At 41.7% G+C, this 24,875-nt stretch overlaps 1 protein-coding gene across 4 annotated transcripts in view; it reads left to right on the forward strand.

Moving 5' to 3' along the window:
- The window catches only part of PHF8 (PHD finger protein 8), a 104,997-nt gene extending 97,894 nt beyond the window's left edge, over positions 1 to 7,103 (forward strand). For all 4 annotated transcript variants that reach the window (XM_045799339.2, XM_045799340.2, XM_045799337.2 and 1 more), the window contains 3 exons: positions 92 to 201; positions 4,469 to 4,805; positions 5,857 to 7,103. In XM_045799339.2, coding sequence (XP_045655295.1) covers positions 92 to 201; positions 4,469 to 4,805; positions 5,857 to 5,945 — 536 coding nt within the window. In that variant the 3' untranslated portion in view covers positions 5,946 to 7,103. The remainder of the gene's footprint in view (positions 1 to 91; positions 202 to 4,468; positions 4,806 to 5,856) is intronic.
- The last annotated feature ends 17,772 nt before the right edge of the window (positions 7,104 to 24,875 follow it).

Here is a 24,875-nt window from a genome sequence, read left to right on the forward strand (position 1 = left end):
GGAGACCGATGAGACCACGTTTGGGGGAGGCTCAGAGGTAGGGAATATGCTTGACATTCAGATAAATGTTTTCATCCTGTTTCCTCTGCAGCCCGTGTGACCCCAACTCTACCAAAGCAGGACCGTCCTGTGCGTGAGGGGACCCGGGTAGCTTCCATTGAGACAGGCTTGGCTGCAGCAGCTGCAAAGCTGGCCCAGCAGGTAGGTGCTGACACCCGGGCAGTGGCCCTGCTACTGATCCCAGTTTGCCTTTAGGACAAAAACTAGAAATGTCTCAGAGGCTGTTGTTGGGAGCCAGTGGAAACCAAGCAGGCCAACTTCTCTCTGTCCTTGAATGAGAGCATACCAGCTGAGTATATTCGAGTTCTCAGCCACGCAACCAGTATCAGAATTTGTTTTTTGGGTAGAGGCTTTCTTTGTCCTCTATACCAAAATTATTACTGTTTTTAATTTAAATTCAATTAGCCAACATACAGTACATCATTAGTTTCAGATGTAGTGTTCAGTAATTTATCAGTTGCGTATAACACCCAGTGCTCATTACATCATGTACCCTCCTTAGAGCCTATCTCCCAATTACCCCATCCCCCCACCCAGCTGCCCTCCAGCAGCCCTCAGTTTATTTCCTATAGTTAAGAGTCTCTCATGTTTTTTCTCCCTCTCTGATGACTTCCCATTCAGTTTTCCCTCCCTTTCCCCTATGATCCTCTACACTATTTCTTACATTCCACATATGAATATTTTGGTTGGGTCGTGGTTGATATTTTTGATTTTGTTCTCTTGTTCATCCATTCTTCTCTGGGCAAAATGACCAGAAGGAGGAATTCACAACAAAAGAAAGAACCAGAGGTATACCAAATATTATTGCCTTAATATTTACCCCTACTTCCCAAGAAAACTTCACCCACTAGTTTTTGTCCTAAAGGGTCACTTCACTAGAATCAACTTGGCCTCCTAGCAGGTTACAGTTTGCAAAGTTCTTTAATGTGTATACTATGCTCAGCAACCCTGGGAGCAGTTGGAGTTGAATTTTCTGATTCTCTCCTTATCAACATCCCCTTGGCTCCTCATGTGACATCCTATTGCTTACAGTATTTGTTGAGCATCTACTTTACGTTAGGTGCTTCCATGTACAATGTTTCATATAATCTGCCCAGTAGCCCTGTTCAATAGGTGATATTTTCATCATTTTGCAGGTGAAGAAAATGAGGCTCTCTTTAAGTGACTAGTCCAGGATAATACAGCCAGTAAATGGAGGAGACAAGATTCAAACTCATATCCTCTAACTTCAAATTTCCTGTTACTTGCTATTTCAATAAAATAGTAAAATGTTTATATAATTTAATAATTATATCCTATTTAAATAAAATTTAATAGAATGATGTTTTTAATATGCTGTTATATGGAGCTCTAGAGTTGCTTAGAAATGTCTCAGTGGCTGTTGCTGGGAGCCAGCAGAGACCAAGCAGGCCAAGCAGGCCTTCTTTGACCAGAACTTCTGTTATGTATATCCTAGTGCCATCTAAGATGTAATTTGGAAAAAAAAGGGAGGGGGGTTTTACTGTTTTAAATAAACAGATAAATTAATTAAAGGTGTGGAAACTACTTCTAGTGCCTTCTAAGGAGCTCACTTCTGTTTGGTTTGGTCAGGGATGACCTCAAAGAAGAGGATTTGAAATTTGGGAGGGGTTTTGCTGGCTAAGCTTTTAGAAGGAACAGGGAGGCATTCCAGGAGAAGGGAAATCCTTGGCAAAGCACCCAAGGTCCTCTTAATTTGGTCTCTAGTCACCTCTCCTCCCTAACCTCCTACTGGCCCTGCATGCACGTGCTTTGTACCAGCCATACTATTGCACCACAGTGCTTGTAGTTCACCTAGTGTATACCATGTTGTCTCATGCCTCTGTGCCTTTGCACAGGTTGTTCTCTCTGCCCATTGGGGATCATCCCTTTCAGATGTCTTACCTAACACTCCTTCATTCTACCTACCACCAGTTTATTTCAGTGGCCTTCTGTGCTTCTGTAGTATTCTCTCATTGTACTTATAATCATAAGTATGCTTTTCTGTGTCCCTTATAAACTATGAGTGCCTCAAGGGTGGGGATGTATCTAATTTAACTTGATATCCCCAATATACTAAACATGTGTTTAGTCCATGTTGGGCGAGTGAGTGAATGGATGCATGGATGAATGAGCAGATCTTTCTGGATTGGAGGCTTCATGTTGGGGAATGGGGTAAGATAAATTCAGATTAAAAAAAAATAATAATAAAAAAATAAAAAAGGGATTGTAGAGCCAGCCTGCCTGAGTTCGAATCCTCACTCTACCACTTTAGCACATAACTTGATTTCTGTGTGCCTCTGTTTCCTCATAAAGTTTGAGGTTTAGATGAGTTAATGTGTGGGAAATCTCTGAGAATGGCACATGGCACAGAGCAAGTACTATAGACATGTTAGTTTTTCAGTGTTATCATTATGGGTTGGGTAAGTATGAATGACCAGACTATGGAAGACCATGAATGTCAGACCTGGTAACAGGTTTTTGAGCAAGGAAATTGACAAGGTGTAAGTGGTCCTGTCCTAAGACGGTCTAGTCTTCAGTGAGGGATCTGGATGAATTATACAAGGAGATTGGCAACGAAGATAGAAAAATTTAGGCTATGTGATCTAGGTGTGACTAGATAATTTCTGGATTGAGATGAGAGAAATGGGGGCAGAAATGTAGTTTCTGGTATGGGTGGAATAGCAGTGTGGTTGAGAAAAGAGATTCTGAAGCTAGATGGCTTAGGTCTGAATCCCAGCTTGGCCACATATTGGTCCTATAACCTCGGAAAAATGACTTAATCTCTCTGTGCCACAGTTTCTTCTCCTAAAAATGGGATTTTCATTCTTTCTTCTCATACTTCTTCTGAGTATTAAATGAGTTAAATTATAGAACAGTACCTGGCATGTATTACTAATATTATTATTCTTGTCCCCCAGAAATTCCTATGGTAGCCACAGCCTGTCAGATCTTCCGAAGGCAGGAGTAGGCCCGTGTTGCCAAGGCAAAGAAATGTAATCACTGAGTTGGTCTGTGTGGCTGTGTAGCATTTCAGAAGGTGAAGTCGTTCACATGCTCTCAGCACCACCTTTCCAGGTTCTCAGGGCTCCAGATGCCCACTATACAGGTACCCACTACACAGTGGATAGTAGATCCATAGAGCAACGGATGGATGAAATCCAAGATATTGGGAGAATTGACACAACTCCTTATTCATCCCTCCCATCCAGAGTTGAGGTTTTTAAGACCCAGTGATCTGGAGGACTGCCAAGTCCTCTATGAAAAGAAAAGACCAGCAAGAGGAGGAGAAACCATTGTAAGAGATGAACATAGAATAATAGTACACCACTTGTTGAGTACCTACTATGTACTGTGTGTTTTTACATCATTATTTAATCTTTCTGACAGCCCTAAAAAACAGATTTATTTTGCCCATTTTACAGATAAGGCGATTGAGATTCACAAAGGTTAGTAACTTGACGGAGGTCATCCCACTTAGGGAGCACAAACCTAGATTTGAACCCAAGTTTTTTTTTCATTCCAAAGCTACTATTCTTTCACTCCCAGAGGTCCCTTTTTGGGAAGTGTGCAGGGTGGGTATTCAGATAAACCTGGCTAAATCCTGGACCTAACAACTCTTCACCTGTGAGGCTTTGAGCTCAACTTCTTTAATATCCCTGCTCCTCAGTTTTCTCATCTATAAACTGAGGGATTTTCCTTCTCATGGCTACTCTGAGGAATAAATGAAGTAAAGTATACAGTTGGCCCTTGTACAACATGGGTTTGAACTGCGCAGGTCCACTTATATGTAGATATTTTTTTCATTACAATACTACTGTAAATGTATTTTCTCTACCTTATGATTTTCTTAATATTTTCTTTTCTCTGCCTTAGCTTGTTGTAAGAATACATACAACACAACAAAATAGATGTTAATCAGCCATTCATGTTATTCATAAGGCTTCCAATCAACAGTAGGCTATTAGTAGTTAAGTTTGGGGGATGTCAAAAGTTATATGTGGATTTTTGCCCACATCGGGGGTCAGTACCTGTAACCCCTACGTTTTTCAAGGGTCAACTGTATAAAGGGCCTTAACTGCTGTCATAAATTTAGCTATTCTTATTAGAAGTGTCCATGGTCCACCTCATAAATGGCAATGCTAGAACCAAAACCCAAGTCTCTGAATTCATTTACCCTTCTGTTACCACTGTACTGATTTGTGGCAGTGGTAACTTAAGGATGGATGGTACCCAAGAAATGACCTTAGGTGTTAGAAGGCCTGTGCCTTGTGTGTACATACACCCAGGCTAGACTTGGGGTGGGGGTGGGCTGCAGGACCACATTGACCAGTGTCTAGTTTCCTTTCTGGGCAATTCTCTTCTTTTCTCCACTTCTGAATTTTCTCCTCCCACTTGGCTTGTATTTCAGGAGCTGCAGAAAGCGCAAAAGAAGAAATACATCAAGAAGAAGCCTTTGTTGAAGGAGGTAGAACAGCCTCGTCCTCAAGAGTCCAATCTCAGTGTGGCAGCACCAGTCCCAACTCTGGCCACTACACCCCAGCTTCTCACCTCCTCCTCACCCCCGCCTCCTCCTGAGCCTAAACAAGAGGCCCTCTCAGGGAGTCTTGCTGACCATGAATATACTGCTCGTCCCAATGCCTTTGGTATGGCCCAGGCAAACCGCAGCACCACACCCATGGCCCCTGGTGTCTTCTTGACCCAGCGGCGCCCCTCAGTTGGCTCCCAGAGCAATCAAGCAGGACAAGGTATGACTGCCATATGGTTGCAGAACTGAAAAGGATCTTAGGGTCACCAGCTCCAAACCCTAAGCACTCTGGTAGATGAGAATACCTGGGAGGGACCCTGATGGCCAACCTAAGGTGCTTGGATTTGATCTCTTAGGCCATGAAGAGACATTAACTGGGGTTAAACAGAGGCATTTCAGATGTGGGTTAGGGAGGAGCCTTCTGGTGACCAGAGTAGAGGGTGGGCTACAGGTGGGAAGTCTAGGGAAGAGGCATATACATAGGTTCAGGCTGCAGTGAAGAGAGGCTAAGGCTATAGCAGAGGGAATGGAAAGGGAGGGGATCAATTGATCAAGTATGGAAAAAGTCGCATGAGACATGAGAGGTGATTTGATGAGGGGAGAGAGAGGAAGAGGTGATGGGAGAGGTGCTCAAGCCCTGCTTTTCCTCACTTTGGCCCTCAAAGCCCGGTCCCTAGAGTATGCAGCTCAAGGGCGGTGAGGTCAGTGTGGCATTGGGTGACGAGGATGGGGCTTCCTTTCTTTCTTTCTTTCTTTCTTTCTTTCTTTCTTTCTTTCTTTCTTTCTTTCTTTCTTCTTTCTTTCTTTCTTTCTTTCTTTCTTTCTTTCTTTCTTTCTTTCTTTCAAGATGGGGCTTTCTAATGAAACAAGGCTCTGGGGATGGCACCTTCAGGGACACTGAGCTATAACATAACCAGGCACTTATCTAATTCCAGTGGTCAGAATAAGAGGACAGGGAGGCATAACCACAGCCTCACAGAATTTAGGAAGAAAAATGATTGGGACCAAAGAAATCTGAGGAAAAGGAACCAGACAGACTAACCAGGGAGTCAATAGCTGCTGCAGGTCATAGGAGGAAGAGCCAAGGCATGTGGTGTTGGATGGAAGTGGTTAAGGAGGGCTTCTTGCCCAAGATGTGCCTGGAGTCAGCATAAGGATGGGGAGACTCTGGGCAGAGGAACAGAGGAAGGGGGTAGACTGAAGATAGTTGTGCTAGAGTTGCTGCTGAAGCCTGTGCCATAGCCTTTACTTACCTCTCTTTTCCCCCACAGGAAAGCGTCCTAAAAAGGGTCTGGCCACAGCAAAGCAGAGACTTGGCCGCATCCTGAAAATCCACAGAAATGGCAAACTACTTCTGTGAGCCCCCTAGTGTCCTGCCCCTCACCCCTTCACCCCCATTGCCTTCTCCATTGTCAACTCTCGGGGCACTCCTGGATCCTATCTGCCCCGGACAAGGTGCTGAGGCGCATTGTCCTGCTTTCTTGGAACTGACCAAAGGCATGGACTCCCCAACGGGCCCCTTCACCAACTCCCCTAACTCCCTTCCCTACTTCCACTAGAGCATCCCTTCTCCATACCTCTAAGTAGCAGGTAAATGGGAGAGGTTTCTGGCTGACTAGAACCCTCTTTTTTGCTGCTCCAACCCATTTCCTTTTTACCAGCCTTGTCTGCCCTTTACTCTCATCCCCACTTAAAGCTGGAAGGCAGGATGGGGAGAGGCATAAAGTGAGCCTGGGCCCCTTGCTGTTTCCCTAGTCATGAAGTGGGAGGCCCAGTGCTCAGCACTTCCTGCAGCTCCAGCCCTGTCTCCAGAAGCCTGTCCACCTCTGCCCATATTTCCATCCCCTTCCTCCCCACAGCCCCGTGGACATGTCCCATTCCAGACTCGTTCCTAGGAGAAGGGTCTAGCCTCTGCCCCCTCTTGCCAAATGCTTCATGAAAATAAATAGGAGATTCCAGAGTCTCCTTACTGCCCCACCACGGGGCCATTTTCAGAGGTGGACTAGAAAGGTTATGGGCTGACATCACTCATCTTTGGGAAGAAGAGAGATTTCTGTCACTTCTCAAGGTGGGGAGAGGACCGACACCCAAGCCTTTGACCATGACTTTGTAGCCCACTGGAGGAAGCTACTTCCGGGTGGCTACAGATGAGGTCCCCTGTCCCAGGGTAAGCTTCAGGGATTTACCTGGATTTTGAGGTCCTGCAGAACATTATCCACATGGCTGTAGCTGGGCTCCAGCAAGTGAAAAACCATCTTCCAAAAGTCTGAAAGTTCCTACCACTGAAGCAGATAACCCTGGCCCTATGTACAGCCTGCTCTCTTCACCTGTACCACAGAGCACAGCCTGGACCTTCTGGAGAGGATGTGACAGGACAGCTCACCCCTGGGTTCTCTATCAGGAGCCTCCCTGCTTCTTTCCCCACCTAAGGTCTTGGTCTGAAGAAGACCTCAGAACTCACATCTTCACTTCTGGGTCTTTGTGCTCCCAGACATCAGGTCAACACTCAAGCAGAGTGCAGATGGGCTACTCGGGAGCCTGAGCCTGGGAGAGGAGATGCCCGTCTGTAAAGGAGCAGATCATCTGATCCTCCACTCCCTGTCTTCCCCTTGTGGATGTCTCTATTGTCCAGACAATGCCCAATGCCTCTCCCTCTTCTTTCTCCCCCCAGCTCCCTCCACCTCTGCCTGTCTTGCCTCCCTGGCACCCTGGACTGGATGGAGAATGCCCCACTCCCTCCATTTTGGTACTGCCCAAGTGGAGTGCATCCTTGCCCTCTGCTCCCCACTTCGACCTCACCCCAGTTTGCCCAGTGCTTCTGGGGAACTTAACAGCTACCATGCAGGCCACAGGAGTATGTGAGGCTTCCCTTGTCTTCTTTGTGTCTCTAGTTTGTCTTTCTTTTCTCTACAGCCCACATCTACTCTCCTTATTTGGAATCAGGGGTCCCTTAAACCCATCCGCTTTTTTTTTTTATTTTGGGGACCCCAGGGGCCATGCAGTCCTCCATCTAGTCACACCAAAGGCAAAAAGCCTGGCTACCTCCCCCCTAGCACGTGAGGTCCCCACACCCCTCTCCTCTGTTTCCACCCAGCTTTGCTTTCTTGGGGATTTCAAGGCAGCAGAGGGTAGCGAGGGGAGGGAAGGGGGGCAGCCTGTGTCCCTGTGTAGGCAACTGCCTGACTAGGCCCTGACTGCTGTAACCAAGACCAGGACCCCAGCCCTTCTGCCCATTAACACCCACCCCCCCTTGATCTTTCAAAGGCAGCTAATTGCTAGCAAATCCCCCTGGTTCCGGGCCTCTTTCCCCTCTGTTTCTTTGTTAGAAGTTTCTGTGGGGCTGAAACCCAACCTCTGTTTGACTGGGTTTCCGTTTAGTTTAGTTGGGCTCTCAGAGCCTCCTGTTTGTTGTTTTGTGTTTTAAATGAAAAGCAAGTTTACCCTCAGAGTTATGCTTTTCCAAAGAGGCTAGTGTGCTTTTTTTTTTTTTTTAAATGTTTCAGGTTCTAAGTGAAGTGAGTTGGGGAGGGGTTGGGAGTGGTAGTAACTAAGGTGTAGAACATGGTGAGAGTTACCTCTGGTCTCCAATTCCCAGCACAGAGCTGGGGGTTGGGTAGGGGGCAGGGAGAGAGGATTTCTATTCACCTTTAATATATTTTTACAGAAAAAGCAAACAATTTAAAAACAAGCCCACCGCTTCTGTACATGTCTAAATATATTTTTAGAAGTGGGTAGGATTGTGAATTTCTGATGCAGGGCCTTTTTATAAACAGGTTAGAATAGCATCATACAGACTTCTCTGTCGTTTTTTTCCCCTGTTTTTTTCTTATGTTGTGTTACTAATGTAATTTATATTTTTTTTAGATCCTCCCTTTCCTATAGAGATAAAAGTGATTTATCTTGGCAATTACTTTGCTTGGAATTCTTTTTTTGGTGGTTGTGGTGGTGGTGGGGGGTGGGGGGGGTGGGGGGGTGGTGGGGGGTGGGATGGGTCCAGGCGTGCCGCCTTCTCTTTACATTCTCTCTGTCCCTCCCTTTCATGAACTCAGCACTTCCTTTCATGAACTCAGCACAACCTTACACCTGAGGTGGGGAAGGGACAGAATCCCAGGCTTCATGAGAGACACAGTCGACACACCAGAAACAGATAATCAGAAGTACAGTGAGCAGAAAAGAAGGGGGGCAATAATTCAAAGTGGCCTGACAAGTTTGATGGGAAGCCTTTCCATATCTCCCATGGGCTATTTTTAGTAGCTATACCCGTTCCTCTTTGAATGTGGAGTTTGGGGGTTTTGTTTCTCTTCCCTCTCTTTATCTGACATGCTCTTTCAGGCTGAACTTGGTTACTGTGTTTAGATCCAGTTTAAGGGTTAAAATATAATTTCTAGAGCTAACATGACACGCTCACTTCCTTGTACTAGACACTGCTCTTAGTATTCTATGTATATTGATTCATTTCATCCTCACTGACATCCTCATCCTGGTGATAAGAAAGCAGAGGCAAAGAAACCTTGCAGCATCAAACATCTTAAGTTGTAAGGCCAGCCTGGTTCCAGAGTCTGTGTTCTTATCACTGTACCACTGCTTACTCATAACCAGTACTATTTATTAAATGCCTTTTCTGTGCCAGGTATGGGCTAGGGGTTTTACTAAGATATCCCATTTAATTCTCACTGACAACGTTTGAGATAGTTGTTAGTCCTATTTTACAGTGAAGGAGACTGAAGTTTGCCAGTGGTCTTCCACAGCAGGATCTGCCAAAACTCACATTTTTTTTTTTAAGATTTTATTATTTATTTATTTGCCAGAGAGAGCGTGCGTGCGAGTGAGGGCAAGCAGGGGGAGTGGCAGGTAGAGGGAGAAGCAGGCTCCTCACTGAGGAAGGAGCCCAATGCGGGACTTGATCCCAGGACCCTGGGATCATGACCTGAGCCAAAGGCAGACGCTTAACGACTAAGCCACCCAGGCATCCCTAAAACTCCTGTTCTTTCCCCTGTCTTGGAAGATCTTTTGCAGATCAATGACCCAACAGATGTTTATTGAGCACCTGTTGTGTGCAAAATGTAGCATTGAGAATTATGTCCTGAGGAGATTCCTCTGGGATAATGTCAGGAGCCTCAGTTCCAAATCCACTATCACCCTGACCTTGTGTGACCCCGGATAGACTGTTTACTGTCTGAGAGTCACTGTAAAAGGAGTTTGGACCCAGTGAGAATTTCTTCATTCTAGAGATTCTACTGTGGGTCTGGGATGACTCTCTGGGTTGGGCACCTACTGGCTGAATGGCCTTCAGCTCTTTCAATCTGAATCTTGATATTAGGATCTAAAGAGAAAAGGTTCTTGTCTGGGGCATGGGGAACTGTGTCTTCTGGTAGAAATGCTACAGGAAAGAGGGGAGGGATTTCAAAGCCTTTGCAGGAATGGTGGGCTGGGTTCTCTTTGTCATCAACTCCCAACCCACCTTCCCTAGGGAGGGGCCCACGGACTGTCACCAGCCTCAGGTTAAAGGATAAGCTAGAGTCTTGGTCACCTTCTCATCCAGGCTCCTGTCTAAAAATCAGGAAAACAAGAGCACCCAACTTCAGTCTTTCCTTTTTCCAATATGGAGTGGAAAGGTACACAGGACTTGTCACTAAGAGCCTGCCTTCTCAATGACCAAGTAATTTGGGGGATATTGCTTATCATCTGGATCTCAGTTTCTACACTGCCCAGATGGAATTATTTCAACTATGAAGCCTTCTAGAAGCATGGTCACTCCCAAACTTTCTGAATGTTGATTCCCAAAGTGAATCTTCCTAGACCTGACCTGTCCTGAGTACAGATCCCAGTTCTGCTTGTTCATATTCTGTTCCCTGCCTCAAGTACACAGGCCCTTCCCTTTCCAACAGGACCCTGTTCATGCCAAGTTGACTGAAATGGCACTTGCCCTCCACTAAACTGAGTGAAACAGAAGAGCACCATATGGTACAGTGTGGTGATAGAGATGAGCACAGGGTGCTAGTCAGGGTATCTGTCCTGAGGAAAAGCAGGGAATTCAGGAAGCAGGTAAGTCTTCCTGTCAGGGGTGATGCCTGAGCTGAAGCATTTAAAGTAATTAGCCAGTCTGGTGGAGAACAGTGGGAATAGTAGTCCAAGACAAGGCAATAGTATGAATAAAAACAAGTGGGGGGGGCACCCATGTATGTATAGAGGACAAGCAATTTAGTATAAATGCAGCTGTGACTTTCACCTGGGGGATCATCATGCAGAATCTCCAAGAGGGAATGTGTAGTTGGAGAAGACATAATCAAAGTTGATTAGTTTTTAGGCATGATATTTAATACCAGATATGTAATTGGAGGATATGTAATTTTGATGTTAGTTGAAAGACTTAACTGCATCCCATGAATGACAGAGAACCATTAAAGGGTTTTAAGCAGAAAACGACATGATCCAACTTGCTTTTTAAAAATATCCCTTTGTCAGTCAAAGTCAGGAGTGGATTACGAGGAAGCAAGATAAAGTCAGGGAGACTAGTGAAGTTACTGAAGAAGGGGTGGAGAGGACACCATCTCATCTTCTAATGCCCTATCAAATGCCACTTCCCTAAGGTAGCCTTCACCCAACTGTCAAGTCAATTCTGACCTTTTCCTGGACTTTTACATCTCATAAAGGGCAGAAATCCTAGGCTATTTCCAGGAGGCAGACCCATGGAGTTGTCCACTCATACAACCCACAAGACTGAAGTTGCACTTTATCTTCCTTTCACCTTTTTAGCTCTCAAAATAGCTCGCCTTTTGAGGCCCTCTCCTTCCCCATAGGACCACAACATAATGCCAGCACTCACCAATGAATGTGGTAGAGATATACAATACCTATTTTATATTTTTCTTGTCAAGAGCCCAGCAAGCCTCCCTCACATTCCATTCTATCATACACAACTTTTTAAAGTCCTCTTTTCATCATCCCCTCCTGCACAAGAACATTCATAGCTTCCTGCTTATTATACCTTCTGGGTTTCAAGGCTTTTTGGAACCTGGCCCAACCTAAAGACAATGGGCTGTGGTAGAAAGAGGATGTGCCTAGAAGTTGAAAAGACCAATGACTGAATTCCAGCTCTACCACGTATGTGATCTTGAGCTGGCTACTTTATATTTCCTTGAGTCAGTTTCATCATCTGTAAAATGAAGATATAATCCTTACCTCACAGGGTTGTTGGGAGGAATTAAAGTAGCTAGTTTCTTTAAAGAACTTAATTCAATATCTGACACTCAGGTGATCAGTGAATTTTCCCCACTTAAAATTTTCCCAATAAATCCTAAATCTTATAAAGATTACAGAAATAGCAAGCCTTCAAAAGAATTGGAGAGAATATTCCAAACTATGGCAGGAAATTGAGTTGGCTCCATGATGAAAGTTCTTGAATGACAGAGAAATGGCTGAGTCAACAGGTGTGGTGAGCCTTACACCCCTATAGAGGAGATACAACAAAGTCCATGACACAAAGTTGGTGGAAAGTGCCAGAGTATCATCCATGCTAATTCAATATCACTGGTTCAGTTTTACAGTGGTTTATCAAAGCCTCTTGTGTCAGGCCCTGTGCATGCCATTGGAGGGCTTGATCCTCAAGGAGCATAAGGTTTAGTACCCAGACTTGGACACCCAAGTACAGCATACTGGGATAAATATTATGTTACAAATAAATATGGGGTGCTATGGAAGCATGAAAAAAAGGAGACTGAACCCAGTCTGAGGAGCAGAAAAGACTTCTAGAAAATCTGAGTGGAATATTGAAGGGCATTCACTAGGCAAGGGAAGGCAGAAAAATGTGTTAGAATAGAGCATTCCAAGCAAAAGGAAAAGCATAAGCAAAGTGGAAAATTGAAACCTCTGTGCGGGTAGAGCTACAAGCCCTTGAGTTGGCTGCTGTAAAGGCTAGAGTAAGATGGCAAGTGTTGGGGAATGAAGCTAAAGAGGTTGGCAGGGATCTGACCATGGATGTTTTCTCTGGTGATCCTTGGGGTGGGAGAGACAGAAGCGGGTTAGTGTGGAGACCAGTGTGAAGGGGTTGCAAGATTCCAGTTAATATGCAATAATGCTAAGTGAAATAAGTCAAGCAGAGAAAGACAATTATCATATGGTTTCACTCATTTATGGAACATAAGAAGTAGGAAGATCAGTAGGAGAAGAAAGGGAAGAAGAAAGGGGGGGTAAACAGAAGGGGGAATGAACCGTGAGAGACTATCGACTCTGGGAAACAAACTGAGGGCTTCAGAGGGGATGGGGTTGGGGGAATGGGATAGGCTAGTGATGGGTATTAAGGAGGGCACGTATCGCATGGTGCACTGGGTGTTATACGCAAGTAATAAATCATGGAACTTTACATCAAAATCTAGGGATGTACTGTATGGTGACTAACATAATATAATAAAAAAATTATTAAATAAAAAGATGCAATGAGGTCTAAACCAGGGCAGTGGCTGTGAAGACACCGGAGATGTTAACCCACACTCCTTTCTTTCCCCCTGACATTTTACTATGAACATTTTTGAACATTCAGAAGGTTAAAGTAAGGGCACCTGGATGGCTTAGTCAGTTAAGCATCTGCCTTCAGCTCAGGTCATGATCTCAGGGTTCTGGGATCCAGTCCCACGTCAGGCTCTCTGCTCAGCGGGGAGTCTGCTTCTCCCTCTCACTCTCCCTCTGTGCTCTCCCTCTCTCTCAATAAATAAATAAAACCTTAAAGAAAAAGTAATTGTTCCGTGAACACCCACATATATCCACCATCTAGATTTTGCAATTAGCATGTTACTACATTTGCTTTGTCACACGTATCTATTATTCCTTCTATCCATCAACCCATCTAATTTTTTTATGTACTTCAAATTAGACATTTGTATATGTCCCCTGAACACTTCTACATGCATGCCATTAACTAGAGTTTAATATAAATTTGTGATTTTTTTAGCTAAAATTTCCATATAATGAAATGCACATATCTTAATAGTATAGTTTTGTATGTTTTGATAAATGTATATACCTGTGTAACCCACACCCCTATCAAGATACAGAACATTATCCTTGACCCAGAGTTCCCATATGTCCCTTCCCAGTTAATCACAGCCTTTCGCTCTTCCAGAATAGGCCTAGAGTTTGAAAGTGTGGGATTTGAAATACGTGAAAATCGATGATCCAGGTGGAGAGAGCCTGAGTGGCTCCCTCTCCAGTGAAGTCATGAAGGCAGGTAACCACAGGGGATACACAAGCATTAGTAAACAAGCTTGAATGGATGACTTTCAGCCTCTTGTATCCCCCTACAGAACCTCATCTTTATAGGTCCCTTTCAGCCTCTCCAATCCCCCTACAGAGCCTCATCTTTATAGGTCTGTACATGAAACAGCGATGAATGAAGGGGGGGGTAAACAGAAGGGGGAATGAACCATGAGAGACTATGGACTCTGGGAAACAAACTGAGGGCTTCAGAGGGGAGGGGGGTGGGGAATTGGGATAGGCCGGTGATGGGTATTAAGGAGGGCACATATTGCATGGAGCACTGGGTGTTATACGCAAAAAATGAATCATGGAACATTACATCAAAAACCAAGGATGTACTGTATGGTGACTAACATAACATAATAAAAAATTATTGTTAAAAAAAATAAAAGAAAAAGAAAAAAAAAACAATGACACTGAGAAGAGTGGAGTCAAGGGACTGCCAAGCCCTTAGGAGTTTACAATCTTGAAGGGGGGATAAACACTGATGGTCACAATTCAGTGTGACAAATGTTGAATACTGCATGGCACCAGAGTCAGTGCTATAACAGGAAAGAACTGGAAAATGAGGTAAAATATAAGTGCCACAAGGGTTTGTGGTATGTGTGTATGTGTGTGTAGAGGAGAGGGAAACAGGGAACAGGGAGAGATAAGGTGAATGATTCAGACTCTTGGGACTGGAGGAGCTCAAAGAAATAAGGGGAAAAGAGCATTTAGCAGCCATGAAAAATTTCCTGGAGGTGAGAGGAGTTAAGTCTTGAAGATTGTTTACTTGGATAATAAGTGTGGTAGACATAAAGATGTGTTAAGTTACAAATAACAGAAAACCCAAGTCAAGCATGGAACATTAACTCATGTAATTGCAAAGTCTAGAAGTATGTGGGTTTTAGGCACAGTTTACTCAGAGCTTTGGTTCTGATTATCTCAGTTCTGCCCTCATGTGTGTATTAGTTCTGTCTTCAGATACTTCTTCATGGTTACAAGATGGCTGCACACAACACAATGCTTACACTTGTGCTTATTTGCCATCTATATATATTCTTTTTGGTAGAAAGTGCCTGTTCAAGTTTTTTGATATTTTTAATTGGCCTGTTTGTTTTCTTACAATTGAGCTTTGAGAACTTTTTATGTGTTTAGGATATAAATTCTTTGACATGTGCTTTGCAAATATTTTCTTCCAGTCTGTAACTCGTCCTCTTATTCTCTTATCAGTATCTTTTGTAGAGCAAACCTTTTTAATTTTGACAAATTCTAATTTATCAATTTTATTTATTTTATAAGTTGTCATGCTTAAATGTTTTTTTGACTAAACTTAGGTCATGAAAATTTTCTCAAATGTCCTAGAAGTTTTACAGTTTTATGTTGTACATTTATAATCTATGATACATTTTAAGATAATTTTTATATACTGTAAGATTTTTAGATCAAGGTTCTTTTCTAGCCTATGGAATGTCCAGTTACATCAACATCATGTGTTGAGAAAACTGTCATTTCTCTATTGAATTCCCTTTGCCCCTTCGTCAAAAATCAGGTAGCTGTACTTGTATGGGTCTATTTCTGGAGTCCCTATTCCATTCCATTGATCATATGTTTCTATCCTTCCACCAATACCACACTGTTTTGATTACTGTAACTATACAGAAACCTCAATATCAAGTTGAGTGATTCCTCACACTCTATTTTTCTTTTTCAGGATTGTTTAGCTATCCCAGGGCCTGTGCCTTTTCATATACATTTTATAATAAGCTTTTCTGTGCCTGCAGATAACTTGCTGGTATTTTGAAAGGAATTGCACTAAATCTCTAGATCAATTTTGAGAGAATTAACATGTTGCAGGTTTTTAAATACTTGTAGATTTTTATATAATTTTTAATTGAAATACAATATGCACACAGAGAAGGGCACAAACTCCAAATGTACTGATTGAGGCATTGTTACAAAGTGAATGCATCTGTGTAATCATTATCCAGTTCAAGAAATATAATGAGTAGCACCCAGGGGATTGAATCTTAACACAAAAGACATAGGAGATAAGCTCATGGACCAACTTGAGATGAGGAAGTCCTTAAAGATCTATACCCTCAGGGAAAGGTATATTTTCTAAAATAGACTTCCCATTGGCATATGGACACAGTGAGGTAGCTTGTCTTTTTTGGCCTGGGCTTTTGAAGGGGGACAAATTTTTCTCCTATATGAATTCCTCATCATATGACGGAGCTTCACATGGGGTTGTGAGTCAAGCCTATATTGCTCATGTGGTCCCAGAATCCACAACTTGTGAAATGAACAGAAAAGTTGGTCTCTCTGGGGCATCTGGCAAAAGCAAACACCAAACATCTCAGTATGAACATGTCTGTAAACCAGGTTGAGCAAGAAGTTCATAAATACAACCCAGTTGAACATAAATTAATTCATGATAAGCAAGAGCAAACACAACAAATAGTAGGATTAAACCTCCATGAACTTCAGATAATAGAAGAATCCAATAAAGTATGTTAAAATTGATTATGGATATAAAAGAAGAAATAAAGAACATAAAAGAACAAAATACTATTTAAAAACAACAGGCAAATCTGAAAAAAAACCCAAAACATTTCTAGAAATGAAAAATGCAATAATTGAAATTAAATAATGAATGAATTAAACAGATTAAACACTGTTGAAGAGATCAATTAACTGGGAGACCGATCTTAGGAAATTACTCAGCAAATGGCACATAGAGAGAGGAAAAAGGTAAGAGATTAGAATATGTGGAAAACAATGAGAAGGTCTTATAAATGAGTAATTGGAGTTGCAGAAGGAATAAATAGCAGGAAAGGGGAGAAAGTAATGTACAACTGTCTACTCAACATTTTCACTTGGAAACATATCTAAAATGTAACTCCTGATCTCCCCTCCCAAACCTGCTTCTCCGCTGGCCTCCCTCATATTAGTAGATGGCAACTTCATCCTTCGAGCTGTTCAAGTCCCTGTTTCGTCTTTCTCTCTCAACCTATATCCAAGCTGTAGGCAAATCCTGTTGGCTTTCTTTCAAAATGTTTCCAGAATCTGACCACTTCTCACCATCTCCACTGCTGTCACTTTGGCCAGAACCATTATCATTTCTTACCTGGAAAACTACAGTAGACTCCTAACTCACTGTTTCCTCCATTTTTATCTGTAGTCTAATCTCAACACAGATACAAGAGAAATCTTTTTAAAAATATGTTGGTGGAACAAGTGGGTGGCTCAGTTGGTTACATGGCCAACTCTTGATTTTGGCTCAGGTCATGATCTCATGGTCATGAGATCAAGCCCCCATCAGGCCCCATGCTGGTTGTGGAACCTACTTAAGGTTCTCTCTCTCCCTCTCCCTCTGCCCCCCCCCCTCTAAAAATAAAGTGTTGGATACTTCCAATTCAGAGAAGATGAAGAAGATATACTTTTCCCTATTCCATCCATTAAGTGCAACTAAACCCCCTGGATATTATATTGAAAACAGACATAAGACTTTGAATGGTGGAGAGAAATCAGCTCTGCTTAGGGCATTGGGACCTGAGGAACAACACTGTACTAAGTTCCTTGGTTTACTTTTTGTCTCATACATCCTAAACTGGATACTGGAGAAGCCAGTAACCTACAAACACCAACAGAGGAAGACGAGAAAATCCTGCTTTCTCTAGCCAAAGGACCAATAAGGAGGCAACCTAGCAATATAGAAAACTTTCAGACAATGACTATTGTGCTGTGGCAAACCACAGAAAAGCTATGGCTCCACCCCCACCCTCACAAACAAAGACCAAGTGAAGAGTCTAGACACTTTCTGGGTTGTGATGAGAGCCTCCAACCTCCCTCCACCACCACCGAGGTGGTATCAGAGAAAGCCAAGTGGAGAACTAGGACTTCCACCCCCACTTGATGGTAATGAGGTGACACCACAGCTTCCCCTGCCAGAGCCTTCTCAAAGAGTCCACCTCAAACATTTAACTAGGGTCCAGAGTCTCATGAAGTGATACCCAAAATGTCCAGGCTTTTTTTTTTAAGTAGGTTCTACATCCAGTGTGGGACAAAAATTACATGCTCTGTCGACTGAGCCAGCCAGGTGCCCCTGTTCTACTTTTTGGTGAGGATCTGTTCCATTTTTTAAAAGATTTTATTTAGTTATTTGTCAGAGAGAGAGAGAGCCCAAGCAGGGGGAGTGGCAGGCAGAGGGAGAAGCAGTCTCCCTGCTGAGCAAGGATCCCAATGCAGGACTTGATCCCAGGACACTGGGATCATGACCTGAGCCGAAGACAGATGCTTAACCAACTGAGCCACCCAGGCATCCCTAAAATGTCCAGGCTTAAACAACAACAACAACAACAACAACAACAACAACAACAAAAATCACCTGTTGTACTGAGAACCAGGGAAATCTCAAATTGAATAAGAAAAGACAATCAACAGAGCTAACACCAAGATGACACAGATGATAGAATCTTCTAACAAGTGTTGTAAAGAAGGAATAATAAAAATGCTTCAACAAGCAATTTCAAACCCACTTGAAATAAATTGAGAAAAAAAGTCTCAGCAAAGCAAAATATAAAATAACTAAAATTAAAAACAGTGGATGGTTTAAACAGTAGAATGAAGACAAATGAGAAAATAACCAGAGAAACAGAGAAATTGAAGATAGAATAGAAATGACCCAGTTGAACACAGTTCCTGGAACTGAAAAGTGACTTCAGCTAGGCTATATTTATATAAGATCAACATACAAAAAAAAATCAATTGTGTTTTATATACGAGCATAAAATTAAGATTATGTAAATTAAAATACATAAATTTAAAATGAACAATTGCTAAAAAACCAAAGTGCTTATATGTAAATCTAACAAAACATGTGTAAGACTTGTATGCTGAAAACTACAAAATGCTAATGAAAGATATCAAAGATCTAAAAAAACAGAGACATTCCATGCTCATTGATTAAAAGACTCACTATAGTAAGGATATTTTTTCTCCCAGAATGATATATAAATTTAATGGAATTCCTACCAAAGCTCCCAGCAACATTTTTTTGTAGATAGATAAGATTATTCTAATTTTTATTTGGAAAGACAAAGGAAATAGAATAATTGAAATGGGTTGACTGTTGGTCCCCTAAAACATACTTCTACTTCCTAACCCCCAAATCTGTGAATGTTAAGTTTACTCAGTAAAAGAATCCCTGCAAATATGATTAAGGATCTTGAGATGAGATCATCCTGGATTATCTGAGTGAGCATTAAATGCAATGACAACTGTCCTTAGAAGAGATGACACAGACACAAAGGATAAGGCATGTGAAGATGGAGGCAAAGATTGGAGTTATGCAGTCACAAGCCAAGGAACACTTGGAGCCATCAGAAGTTAAAAGAGGAAAGGAAGCATTATCCCCTATAGCTCTTGGAGAGAGGGCAACCCTACCAACGCCTCTACAGTGGCCTCCAGAACTGTAAGAGAATAAATTTATGCTATTTTGGGCCACTAAGCCAGTAATAGAGAGTTTGTAATAGATAATAGAAAGCTAAGACAATAGCTAACACAATTCTGGAGAATTCTGGAAAACAGTAGGAAGAATTACTCTATTTGACTTCAACAAATTATATAGCCACAGTGATAAAGACTGTGTGGTTTTAGCAGAAAGATGGACACAGAGATCAATAAAACAAGAACCCAGAAAGAGGAACCTATCACACACAAATACGACCAACTCATTTTTTGACAAAGGTGCAAAAGCAGTTTAATGGAGGAAAGATAGTCTTTTTTCCCCCAAGTTGTTATTTAAATTCAAATTAGTTAACATATAGTGTAGTATTGGTTTCAGGGGTAGAGTTTAGTGATTCATCACTTACATATAATGCCCAGTGCTCACCACAACAAGTACCCTCCTTAATACCCATTACCCATTTAGCCCATCCCCCACACACACCTCCCCTCCAGCAACCTTCATTTTGTTCTCTGTAGTTAAGATTCTCCTGTGGTTTGCCTCCCTCTCCGTTTTTGTTTTGTTTTTATTTAGAAAGAGAGAGACAGGGAGAGAGTGAGAGGAGGAAGGGGAGAGGGAGAGAGAGAATCTTTTTTTTATGATTTTTTATTATATTATGTTAGTCACAATACAGTACATCCCCGGTTTCCGATGTAAGGCTCGATGATTCATTAGTTGTGTATAACACCCAGTGCACCATGCAATACGTGCCCTCCCCACTACCCATCACCGGTCTATCCCATTCCCCCACCCCCCTCCCCTCTGAGGCCCTCAGTTTGTTTCTCATATTCCATAGTCTCTCATGTTTCATTCCCCCTTCTGATTACCCCCTTTTCTTTATCCCTTTCTTCCCCTACCGATCTTCCTAGTTCTTATGTTCCATAGATGAGAGAAATCATATGATATTTGTCTTTCTCTGCTTGACTTATTTCACTTAGCATTATCTCCTCCAGTGCCATCCGAGAGAGAGAATCTTTTTTTTTTTTTTTGAATGATTTTTTATTATATTATGTTAGTCACCATACAGTACATCCCCGGTTTCCGATGTAAGGCTCGATGATTCATTAGTTGTGTATAACACCCAGTGCACCATGCAATACGTGCCCTCCTTACTACCCATCACCGGTCTATCCCATTCCCCCACAGCCCTCCCCTCTGAAGTCCTCAGTTTGTTTCTCATAGTCCATAGTCTCTCATGCTTCATTCCCCCTTCTGATTACCCCCCTTTCTTTATCCCTTTCTTCCCCTACCGATCATCCTAGTTCTTATGTTCCATAGATGAGAGAAATCATATGATAGTTGTCTTTCTCTGCTTGACTTATTTCACTTAGCATTATCTCCTCCAGTGCTGTCCATGTTGTAGCAAATGTTGAGAACTCGTTCTTTCTGATAGCTGAGTAATATTCCATCGCATATATGGACCACAACTTCTTAATCCAGTCATCTGTTGAAGGGCATCTCGGCTCCTTCCACGATTTAGCAATTGTGGACAATGCTGCTATGAACATTGGGGTGCATATGGCCCTTGAGAGAGAGAATCTTAAGCAGGCCCCAGGCCCAGTGTGGAGCCAGAGGTGGGGCTTGATCTCACCTGAGATCACGACCTGAACCAAAATCAAGTCAACACTTAACCGACTGAGTCACCCAGGGAACCCCACTCTCTGTTTTTATCTTATTTTATTTTTCCTTCCATTCCCCTCTGTTCAACTCTTTTGTTTCTTAAATTCCACATATGAGTGAAATCATATGGTTTTTGTCTTTCTCTGACTGACTTATTTCACAGCATAATATGCTCTAGTTCCATCCATATGGTTGCAAATGGCAAGATTTCATTCTCTTTTTTTAAAGATTTTATTTATTTATTTATTTGACAGAGAGAGATAGCGAGAGAGGGAACACAAGCAAGGGGAGTGTGAGAGGGAGAAGCAGGCTTCCCACCAAGCAGGGAGGCCAATGCAGGGCTTGATTCCAGAACCCTGGGATCATGACCCAAGCTGAAGGCAGATGCTTAATGGCTGAGCCACCCAGGAGCCCCAAGATTTCATTCTTTTTGATGGCTGAGTAATATTTCATTACACACACATACACACACACACACACACACACACACACACACACACACCACATCTTCTTTATCCATTCATCAGTTGATGGACATTTGGGCTCTTTCCATATTTTAGATATTGTTGATAATGCTGCTATAAACATCAGGGTGCATGTACCCCTTCAAATCTGTATTTTTGTATCCTTTGTGTACCTAGTAGTGCAACTGATGTATCATAGGGTAGTTCTACTTTTAACTTTTTGAGGAACCTCAATACTGTTTTCCACAGTGGCTGCACCAGTCTGCATTCCCACCAACAGTGCAAGAGTGTTCCCCTTTCTCCACATCCTCACCAACATTTGTTGTTTCCTGTGTTGTTAATCTTAGCCATTCTGACAGGTGTGAGGTGGTATCTCATCATGGTGTTGATTTGTATTTCCCTGATGATGAGTGATGTTGAGCATCTTTTCATGTGTCTGTTGTCCATCTGGATGTCTTCTTCGGAAAAGTGTCTTTTCATGTATTCTGCCCATTTCTTAACTGGATTGTTTGTTTTTTGTGTGTTGAGTTTAGAAAAATTCTTTATAGATTTTGGATACTAACCCTTTATCAGATATGTCAATGCAAATATCTTCTCCCATTCCATAGGCTGCCTTTTAGTTTTGTTGATTGTTTCCTTCACTATGCAGAAACTTTTTATCTTGATGAGGTCCCAATTGTTCATTTTTTGTTTTGTTTCTCTTGCCTCCTGTGACATGTCTAGAAAGAAGTTGCTACAGCCAAGGTCAAAGAGGTTACTTCCAGTGTTCTCCTCTAGGATTTTGACGGTTTCCTGTCTCACATCTAGGTCTTTCATCCATTATGAGTTTATTTTTGTGAATGGTATAAGGAAGTGGTCCAGTTTCATTCTTCTGCATGTCACTATCCAGTTTTCCAGAAGAGACTGTCTTTTTTCCATTGGATATTTTTTCCTGATTTGTTTTTGTCTTTTTTTTATGTTCAGTTAGCCAACATATAGTACATCATTAGTTTTTGATGTAGTGTTCAACAATTCATTAGTTGCATATAACACCCAGTGCTCATCACAACATGTGCCCTCCTTAATACCCATTACCTGGTTACCCCATCCCCCCACCCACCTCCCATTCTGCAGCCCTCAGTTTGTTTCCCAGAGTCAAGAGTCTCTCATGGTTTGTCTCCCTTTCTGAATTCTTCCCATGCAGTTTTCCCTCCCTTCCCCTATGATCCTCTGTGCTATTTCTTATATTCCACATATGAGTGAAACCATATGATAACTTTCTTTCTCTGCTTGGCTTACTTCACTTAGCGTAATTCCCTCCAGTTCCATCCATGTCGATGTAAATGGTGGGTATTCATGCTTTCTGTTGGCTGAGTATATTCCATTGTATATATGAACCACATCTTCTCTATCCAGTCATCTGTTGAAGGACATCGCAGCTCCTTCCACAGTTTGGCTATTGTGGACATTGCTTCTATGAACATTGGGGTGCATGTGCCTCTTCTTTTCACTACATCTGTATCTTTGGGGTAAATAACTAGTAATGCAATTGCTGGGGCATAGGGTAGCTCTGTTTTTTTATTTTTTTCTTTATTTTTATTTTTTTATTTTGTTCAATTAGCCAATATATAGTGCATCATTAGTTTTTGATGTAGTGTTCAATGATTCATTAGTTGCATATAACACCCAGTGCTCATCACAACATATACCCTCCTAAGGCTTTATTTTTCACCATTACTTTGGCTATTTGGGGTCTTTTCTGGTTCCACACAGATTTTAGAATTATTTGTTTTAGCATTGTGAAAAATGCTGGTGTTATTTTGATAGATATTGGATCAAATGTGTAGAATACTTTGGGTAGGAGAGATATTTTAACAATATGTGCTCTTCCAATCCATGAGTATGGAATATTTTTCCATTTCTTTGTGCTTCTTCAATTTCTTTCATTAATGTTCTATAGTTTTTAGCATAGAGATTTTATACCTCATTGGTTAGGTTTATTCCTAGGTATCTTATGGGGTTTGGTACAAATGTAAATGGGATCAATTCCTTGATTTCTCTTTCTGTCACTTTGTGTAGAAAACCCAAAAGACTCCACCAAAAAATTGTTAGACCTAATACAAGAATTCAGCAAAGGTGCAGGATATAAAAATCAATCAACCTGTTGCATTTCTATATATCAATAACAGAGTATCATGTCATCTGTGAAGAGTGAAACTTTGACTTCTTCCTTGCCAATTTGGATGCCTTTTATTTCTTTTTGTTGTCTGATTGCTGAGGCTAAGAGTTCCAGTACTATGTTAAATAGTAATGGTAAGAGTGGACATCCTTGTCTTGTTCCTGACTATAGGGGAAAGGCTCTCAATTTTTCCCCATTGAGAATGATATTAGCTGTGAGTCATTTATATATGGCCTTTATGATGTTGTGGTATGTTCCATCTATCCCTACTTAGTTGAGGGTTTTTACCAAGAAAGGATGCTGTATTTTGTCAAATGCTTTTTCTGCATCTATGGAGAGGATCATACGGTTCTTATCCTTTCTCTTCATAATGTCATGTATCTCACTGATTGATTTGCAGATATTGAACCACCCCTGCCGCCAAGGAACAAATCCCACTTGACCATGGTGAATAATTCTTTTAATGTACTGTTGAATTTGATTTGCTAGTATTTTGTTGAGAATTTTTAGATCCATGTTCATCAGGGATATTGGCCTGTAATTCTCCTTTTTGGTCGGGTCTTTGTCTGGTTTTGGAATCAAGGTAATGCTGGCCTCATAGAATGAGTTTGGATGTTTTCCTTCCGTTTCTATTTTTTGGAAGTTTCAGAATAGGTATTAATTCTTCTTTAAATGTTTGGTAGAATTCCCCTGGGAAGGCATCTGGCCCTGGACTCTTGTTTGTTGTCAGGGGAAAAAAGTCTTTTCAAGAAAAAATATTCTGGAGCAATTGGATATCTATAGGCAAAAAGTGAACCTCAACTTAAACTTAACATCTTATACAGAAATAAACTCAAAATGGATCATAAATTTAAATTTAAGGTATAAAATTTTAGAACTTATAGGATAGGGGAAAATCTTCAGAACCTAATGCTTGGTGAAGAGTTTTTAGACATGACACCAAAAACATGTCCATAAAAATATTGATAAATTGGACTTAATCAAATTTTGCTCTATGTAAGAGACATATAATACTTTCTAAATGGCAAAATCATAAAAAAGGAAAAAAAAAGATTATGGGTTGTCAGGGATTAGGGATGGTTGGAGGGGAAGGGGGAGTGTTACTATAACAGTGGGGAAGCATGAGGAAGATCTTTATGGTGATGGAACAGTGCTGTATCTTAATTGTGGTGATTACATGAATCTACACATGTGATAAAATAACAATAATACAGAACAGTGTGCAAAAACATCAAATTCCTGGTTACACACACACACACACACACACACACACACACACAGGACAATATAATATTGTACTATAATTAT

Source organism: Ursus americanus, chromosome X (genome assembly GCF_024610735.1).
Source record: "Ursus americanus isolate L20-20 chromosome X, mUrsAme1.1.p, whole genome shotgun sequence".
Lineage (NCBI taxonomy): Eukaryota > Metazoa > Chordata > Mammalia > Carnivora > Ursidae > Ursus > Ursus americanus.